This window comes from Lactuca sativa, chromosome 6 (assembly GCF_002870075.4).
Source record: "Lactuca sativa cultivar Salinas chromosome 6, Lsat_Salinas_v11, whole genome shotgun sequence".
Lineage (NCBI taxonomy): Eukaryota > Viridiplantae > Streptophyta > Magnoliopsida > Asterales > Asteraceae > Lactuca > Lactuca sativa.
The window spans coordinates 183,233,865-183,242,183 of record NC_056628.2 but is presented as its reverse complement, the minus strand read 5'-3'; the positions used below and the strand labels follow the sequence as shown (position 1 = coordinate 183,242,183).

Here is an 8,319-nt window from a genome sequence, read left to right as displayed (position 1 = left end):
AACTATAACAAGTCGACAATATTTTTTTCTTAAACATTGATAATTATCAATGATTTTTCTTAAAATGTGATTAAAAATAAAAGAAAATAATTTTTTAGATAAAATATTAAAAATATAATTGTTTATGAAAAAAATAAAAAAAATTCTATAAATAGATATTAGAAACAGTAAAAATAAAAAGCTGAAAAAAGGGATTCTCAAGATTTGGGACATGAAGCACAGGTACCAGATTCAGGAACGTACAATTTAAATTTTTTACCCCAAATCAATTTTCAATCTGAAATTTCTAGGGTTTAATTCATGTGGTGGAGACCCTCCTTGTATAGTTGCATTCATCCTTCAATGCCGGTGTAAAGCTTGAAATCGGAAGCTCACATTCACTTTCTCTCTCTTCACCTACATATATGACTATAATATTGTGTACACATTCGCCGGTAATTCCGGCGGCAGGTCGACATAGTGACGATGGCGGACGGTGGTTCGAGGTAAATCTAATTCTACACTCGGTTATGCACACAGTGCAGCTGATCCCATATTCATTATTATTATTATTTTTAATAGTACGAGATTGTGACATATGACATATCTGTAATGTAAGCAAGTCTTCACTCTTCAATGGAATCGCTATCGATTTTCTCTCTCTCTTTTGCGATTAAACTATGAATTTAAGTTTCAATAGTTAATTAATTACCTATTGTAGTTAATCTGAGATGAATCTTATTCATTAACCTACTGTTTATAATTAATTACCAAAATTACAGCTAGATAAGCACCACTCCATTAATGCGTTTTGTCTGTGTGTACGTGTGTGAGAGAGAATTTTATTTCCGCGTTTAATTGCATATTTATCCATCTCTTTTCACACATCGATAATCTGCCATTCTCCATTGCGTGTTTCAGTGTGTATGTGTATGCATCTACATATACATACAAATAAGCTGTATATATTATATATATATCTACATGCCCTCTCTCATCTCTCTCTCTCTCTCTCTCTCTCTCTCTCTCTCTCTAGTATCTAGTTCAAGTGAGTACTGAGTAGCATTCACGAGCGACGTTTCTCGTGATTGGGGCGATTCTCAAGCTCATATACCACCTTATTCTCTAAATCAAATCAAGGTTCTGCAAAATCGGTGATAGGAGAAAAAAAATATATAAGTGGGAGTGTGCAACATGAAATGATGGAAGATTGCACAATAACTGGCTGAATTTCCGGATTTTTGTTGAATTTTCTGCATCTAATCAAGGTAATATTTTCTATTTTTAGTTTTTGTCATCCAATTCGGAACTAGTTCATCTTCTTTTCTCTATATGCTTTTAATGAACTTGCCGCTTATGTATGATGTTATATAACATCAAATCTGATTCCTTTTTTTTTTTTTTTTTTTTCAATTTGGGGTTTTGGTGATCACCTTCATGAGAGTGAATTTTACTTGGTGTCACTATCTTCTGTTTAAACTCAAGTACTTATGTTTAATGGGTACGCTAATATGCTCTAATGGATCTAGTGGAGTTGATTATATGAACAGATCTTACACTGTGCATCCTATCTTTATTTCCATTACCTTTTTCTTTTTGTTCCTTTTGAAATTTAGGGATTTTGTATGTTTTGAATGCAGGAGAATGTCTAGGTCACTCCATAGAGGTATTTCTGGTGGGGGAAAATTACCAGAGGACATTCAAGACTTCATGAAAGATTCTCAAATGAAAGTCAAAACAGAGAATGAAGATTTACATAAGAATCATTTATCCCCTTCAAGGAATCCATTTCAGTTCTTTTATTCGATTAATTCATCATCCAAACAATCTATTCCCACAAATGGCTATATTGTTCCTGATCAATACAGCCCTGTAACTTCAAGAAACCGCTACAAACTAACTTTGTTTTTGCTTAAGCTGAGTTTATTTATGATCATAATTCTTGCCCTTACTGGATCCTTTTGGTGGACAATATCTCTCACAACTTCTTCTAGAGGTCACACTTTCCATGGATATAGAAGGCTTCAAGAACAGCTTGTATCAGACTTATGGGACATTGGAGAGCTTTCACTTGGTACTTCTGGTGTTAAAGAATCTGAATTCTGTCCTCTAGAATCAGAAAACTACATACCCTGTTTCAATACCACAGAAAACCTTGACTTTGGTTTGACCATGGGACATGAAAATGATCGCCATTGTGGACCCACATCAAAACAGAATTGTTTGGTTCTTGCCCCTCCTGCTTACAAGATTCCTCACAGATGGCCTACTGGAAGAGATGTTATTTGGATTGATAATGTTAAAATAAATGCACAACAAGTACTTTCATCTGGAAGTTTGACCAAAAGGTGAGTTCAAAATTCAAAAAAGTCTTCACTAATCAAAAAACTTTAAAGATTATTGATTCAGTTTCTTATTATTTGTTGTGTTAATATCAGGATGATGTTGTTAGATGAAGATCAAATCTCATTTAGTTTTGCATCTTCCATGGTTGATGATAGTATCGAAGATTACTCTCATCAAATTGCAGAAATGATTGGTTTAAGAAATGAATCTTACCTTGTTCATGCTGGTGTAAGTGAAAAAATCTTTTCTTGAAATAAAGGGTATCTTTCTTTTTTTGATTTTTAATTTTTTTTTTCAGGTGAGGACAATATTGGATATAGGTTGTGGTTTTGGTAGCCTAGGGGCACATCTATTTCCAAAGCAACTTTTAACCATGTGTATAGCAAATTATGAATCTTCAGGGAGTCAAGTGGAAATAACTCTTGAAAGAGGTCTTCCTGCTTTGGTTGCTTCCTTTACTTCAAAGAAATTACCATTTCCGTCCCTGTCATACGACATGGTACACAGTGCTTGGGATGGGGTTGACTGGAATCATAAAGGTATCATTTTGGTCAACTCAAATTATGATTTTATCATTATTTGTTGTCGAAATAATTAAAAATAAAGTTTACTTTTTTTTTTTAAAAAAATTTGGCACAGATGGTTTACATTTGATTGAAGTGGATCGAGTTCTTAGGCCTGGAGGATACTTTGTTTGGACTTCACCAATTGCCAACACCCCAATTTCAACTCGAAATAAAGATAATTTAAAAAAATGGGATTTTGTGCGTAATTTTGCTAAAGATCTTTGTTGGGATTTGTTATCACAACAAGACAAAACGGTTGTATGGAAGAAACCGAGTAATAAAGATTGTTATGCTTCTAGGTAATAAACACTACTTCACTATTACTATATAACTTTATATAAAGTCAAACACTTAATTGGGAAAGATTCTTTGTTAAATCGTTCTTTTTGCATTAAGTCAAAAAGAAAAAAAAGTAAGTGATCTCTATCTCATTATATACGACTTGTTATTTAATAGGAACCATGGATCGGGCCCATTGATCTGCAAAGTGGGCCATGATGTTGAATCTCCATATTATCATCAACTCGAGGCATGCATTGGAGGAACTCATAGCCACCGTTGGATTCCAATTGAGAAAAGACCAAATTGGCCTTCTAGAGCAAGATTAAACACCAAGGAACTCGCTATCCATGGTATTTCTTCTCTTTATTTGTGTATTTACATTGTTATTTCTTGCATTATAATGGTTGGCTTATTTCATTAATTTTTTTTAAATATTAGGTGTACTTTCGGATGATCTTTATGAAGACGATGTGAATTGGAATTTAGCAATAAGAAACTATTGGTCTCTGCTATCTCCACTTATATTTTCAGACCATCCAAAAAGACCCGGGATTGAAGACCCGTCCCCACCATACAACATGGTGAGAAACGTACTTGACATGAACGCGCATTTCGGTGGTTTTAATTCCGCGCTACTCGACGCACGCAAATCCGTATGGGTCATGAACGTGGTCCCCACCACCGCCCCCAACAACCTCCCTCTTATCCTCGACCGCGGCTTCCTTGGCGTGTTACATGACTGGTACCCTTCCATTCGTTTCTCCCATCTCATCATTAATTACACAGTATATGACATGACATGACATGACATGACATATCAGGTTATACTACGTTTAACCTACTTTATGTCATAGTCAATCTGACTTAGCAGCATATGACATGACATGACAGAACAAGTTGTACTGAATCAAACAGATAAAAATTGAATCGAATTGTTTATGTAGGTGTGAAGCATTTCCAACGTATCCAAGAACTTATGATTTGGTTCATGCGGAAGGTCTTTTATCGCTTGAAAGTGAAAAGCATCATCGTTGCAGTATGATGGATATATTCTTTGAGATAGACCGGATACTCCGACCTGAGGTATTTGTTAATATCAAATTTACACTTTTGGTCCCTCGGTTTAGCATTTTCTTGGTTCTAGTCCCTAAAGGAATCGATAAAAGCGTTAAAACTCATGGACTAAAAGTGTAGTGATGTACGAATCAAATTAGGGTTAGGGTTATCAGATTATCATATATTTTTTAAACATCATTTATTTATTCAGGGTTGGGTGATACTGCGGGACACAACTTCTTTAATCGAAACCGCAAGAATGGTTACCGCAAGGCTAAAATGGGAAGCACGGGTTGTGGAAATTGAAAGCAATAGTGATGAAAAATTGCTTGTTTGCCAAAAACCGTTTATAAAGAGACGATCAAATCCTTCGTGAAGTGTTTGGATTCTTGATTTTTGGATATTTTATGGGACAAAAGTTGAAGTTTTTTAAAGAATGAGAAAGTAAAAGAGAAAGAGGGTTCGGCTGAAAGCTGTGAACCCTAAACCCTAAACCCTAAACGAATACCTGTGGGAGCTGTAAGGCGAGCATGGGAGAAATGTAATTACATGAAGATTATAGGTGGGGAGTTTTACACTTTTTTTTTGTTTGGTTGTGTTTTATAAAATATAGAAATCACATTATGAATTTGGGTTATATATATAGAAATAAGCACAAGTTGGCATTCATGTTATTATTTATATATATATACACAAGGGATTAGATGACGAAAAGAATCTTATGGTTGTTGTGTTTGATTTTCTTGACCATATTTTGATATTAATGCTATATATAACTTAATAACTTAATACCTTATAGTTTTCTTTTAATGAAAGAAATTTCAAATCATTTTAATATAAAAACACTTATTTCTTAAAAATATATTTAAATGAAGTTAGATGAGAATAAATTTATATGTAGACCAGGAAGTCATGTTCATATATGTAATATTTATTTATGAAAAACTTTTTACAAAGTTCAAATAAATAAAAGGAAAAGAGAATTAGATTTTGAATGTATTTATTGATATTGGATATACATCACAGTTTATTAAGTATATGAGAATAAATGTTGATATAAAATCAAGTGAGTAAATTAACATTGATTATTAAATACATAACATTATGACAAAAAATAAGTATTTAGGACAATAATGTGACATAAACGATAAAAGTGGTCCAGTGGGTTCAACTTTGTACATATGCATGTGAAATTGTGAATCACGCCGTACCATTCGAATTACATACGTTTTTATTTTATATTATGCACAAAAAAATTACATAGTTTAAATATAAATTTAAATTCAAATTACATGGTTAAACAGGCTGTAAAAACATGTTAAAAATATATAAAAAGTTTCAAAAAAACACTTGTAAGAATATAAAATAATACTTAAAATAGTTGTAACATAAGTTTAAAATGGCTATAAAAAGTTACAAAAAAAGCCATAAAATGTTTAGAGAAAAACTGAAAAAAAAAAAAGTAAATTTGTTAAAAAAGAACTTTGGGGCAATTTTGTAAAAAAAATAAAATTCCTAACAAACATTAAAATCTAAGATAAAATATAAATTGAAAAAGATATAATTCAAAAAAACAAGTTCATTAGATTTTTATTTAATAAGTTAGATTTGTTGGAATCCTAAGTCGATGAGGACTTAGAGACCAAGCAATCTAATTTATGGAAAGTTTAGTTTATGGCAAGTTGGTCATAAGTTTCCTAGTCTAATACAAGTTGGTTTGTTAGTCTATATATACCTATCTATAATCGAGTTTATGATTATGAGAATAGATTGTAAACATTGGTTTTGAGTCAGTTTTTCCATTGATCAAAGAGTGAATTTTGATTACTTTTTTGTTTTGCGTTCTCATTTTGTAAACTAGAATTGGTATCAGAGCGAGGTGAAGACGGTGCCGGTTTGAGAGTCGGTTTCAAGAATACCGTAGCCTTTCGCCGTGGGGCAGAAGCAGTGGGAACCGGGTTCGTTTTAAGGGGGTGTGGATTGTTTTTGATTACGAGTTGAAGCATCTCAACAGCAGCCTCGGTTTTTCTTGATCGGATTGGTTCTAAGGTAGAGAGAGACCAACTAGAGGCGCAAAATAAACGGACGAGAAGACGTCAAAGCGGGTGGCTTTGATTCGGTTCATTTTGCGGGTGATGGAAGACGGTAAATGTAGTCGTGACCTAGTCTTGTTGTTAGGTAGAAAGTTGCTCTTAGAACAAGCTTGATAAAGAGGTCGGGGTGGTGAAAAGAGATAATAGGATGTTGATCGGGGTTGAAGAATTCTCTAGAAGGACTTAGAGATTCGGGGGTGATTGTTGGAATCCTAAGTCGATGAGGACTTGGAGACCAAGCAATCTAATTTATGAAAAGTTTAGTTTATGACAAGTTGGTTATAAGTTTCCTAGTCTAATACAAGTTGGTTTGTTAGTCTATACATACCTATCTATAATCGAGTTTATGATTATAAGAATAGATTGTAAACATTGGTTTTGAATCAGTTTTTCCATTAATCAGAGAGTGAATTTTGATTACTTTTTTGTTTTGCGTTCTCATTTTGTAAACTAGAAGATTTGTTGACTATTTAAATACAATAAAATAATTTATTTTCCATAAAATAGTGTTAACCCTTTAATATTTGATATAAATCACATATTATTAAATATATGAAAGTAAATGTTTATATAAAATCAATAAAGTAACATTATTAAATACGAAATACGTAGCATTATGCCAAAAAATAAGCATTTGTGACATTAGTGTGACATAAACGATAAAAGTGGTCCACGGGTTTAACTTTGTACAATATCGCATGTGAGTAAGCCGTACATGCACTTTTATTTTAAACCATTTGGGCAGTGGATATTGGATAACTAGATGTCTAGATTAGTTAAAATATTAAGAAATGGGCCCTTAAGAAATATAGTCGGTCCTGAGTAAATATTCTTAAAGATTCAGAATGAACCATAAAAAAAAAAAGCCTTTAATTTTTATTATAAGTTTTTATTTTTAAAATAAAAATATATAATAAAAAAATTAAGTCATGTGCAGCTGTCCACTTTGCCCCTTTCAACTCCCCCCATGTTAAGAAATTATATGTTAATAAAAATAACATATAAAAATTCTTATCGTTTTGCACGATTTAATACAAACTAGTAAAAGAACTTGGGCTTCGCCTCGGGTCGGCATTTTTATTTAAAACATTTTTTCCAATTAGGGTATCGTACTTTGAAAGGTTTATTTTTACGTATAGTAGCATCGTTCTTACATAGTGCTACAAATACTTTATTTGATATCTATTGCTATCATTGGTAATTAAATATATATGTTGTTATTTGAGGAAAATAACACCGTATAGTAGAATATTGAATGTAGGGAACCAAAAGTGGCAACCCCACAAACTAATATGACAAAAACTTGAGGTGTCACATTTAGTAAATAATAGGGACCAAATGTAGGAAACTCTTGAACCCTTTGTGGCTAGCAGTAGAGAATATCGAAGCTAAGGAACCAAAAGTGCCAACTCCATAAACTAATATGGTAAAAATTTGAGGAGGGACCAAAAGTGGCAAAGTGTTGAAACATTTGTCACAAAACTTTATATATATATATATATATATATATATATATATATATATATATATATATATATATATATATATATATATATATATATATATAAAGTTATTTGAGGAAAATAAGATTGTGTATTAAAGGGGTGGACCAAAAGCGGCAACTTTACAAACTAATATGACAAAAACTTAAGGTGTTACATTTGGTAAAGGTCGGTGACCAAAAGTGGAAAACTCTTAAACCCTTTGGGAAGTGCCGGCCCAAGCCCAGGGCGAGCTGGGCCACGACATCAATTTAAAGCCTGTTATAGTGTATTGTATATTGGGCTTTGGTTAGTTTAGTAAAATGTGAAGACATAAGGGGCAGGAGGCGGGCAAGTGGCAACAGCCGATGGAGACCTAATTACTGATTAGCGCCAACCAACAGAAGCATATCGACTCTTCATTCTTCAATTCTTCTTCGATCTAAAACACACGCCAAAGATGAAGAACACGAGGCATCGGGCGTCCCTTCTGGAGAATGGAGAGGACCGTTACAC

At 33.0% G+C, this 8,319-nt stretch overlaps 1 protein-coding gene across 3 annotated transcripts; it reads left to right on the top strand.

The window, feature by feature from the left end:
- The first annotated feature begins 335 nt into the window (after positions 1-335).
- Positions 336-4,967, top strand: LOC111878280 (probable pectin methyltransferase QUA2). 3 transcript variants are annotated; one of them, XM_023874783.3, is made up of 10 exons: positions 336-485; positions 1,016-1,247; positions 1,620-2,327; positions 2,418-2,553; positions 2,624-2,864; positions 2,965-3,190; positions 3,348-3,523; positions 3,612-3,915; positions 4,118-4,256; positions 4,441-4,967. In XM_023874783.3, exons 3-10 carry the CDS (start codon positions 1,624-1,626, stop codon positions 4,603-4,605), a joined length of 2,091 nt encoding a protein of 696 aa, XP_023730551.1. In that variant the 5' UTR covers positions 336-485; positions 1,016-1,247; positions 1,620-1,623; the 3' UTR covers positions 4,606-4,967. The 3 variants fall into 3 exon arrangements, with proteins under 3 accessions (XP_023730551.1, XP_052620763.1, XP_052620762.1); XM_052764803.1 differs by lacking the exon at positions 336-485 and having other exon boundaries at positions 880-1,247; XM_052764802.1 differs by lacking the exons at positions 336-485; positions 1,016-1,247 and adding an exon at positions 1,338-1,480.
- Positions 4,968-8,319: the final 3,352 nt, after the last annotated feature.

What these genes read in the sequence shown, in the direction of transcription:
- LOC111878280 (XM_052764802.1), top strand. An exon ending in TCTGGAAGTTTGACCAAAAG is followed by an intron (nt 2,328 to 2,417) that starts GTGAGTTCAAAA and finishes TGTTAATATCAG; the next exon opens with GATGATGTTGTTAGATGAAG. An exon ending in GGTTGACTGGAATCATAAAG is followed by an intron (nt 2,865 to 2,964) that starts GTATCATTTTGG and finishes AATTTGGCACAG; the next exon opens with ATGGTTTACATTTGATTGAA.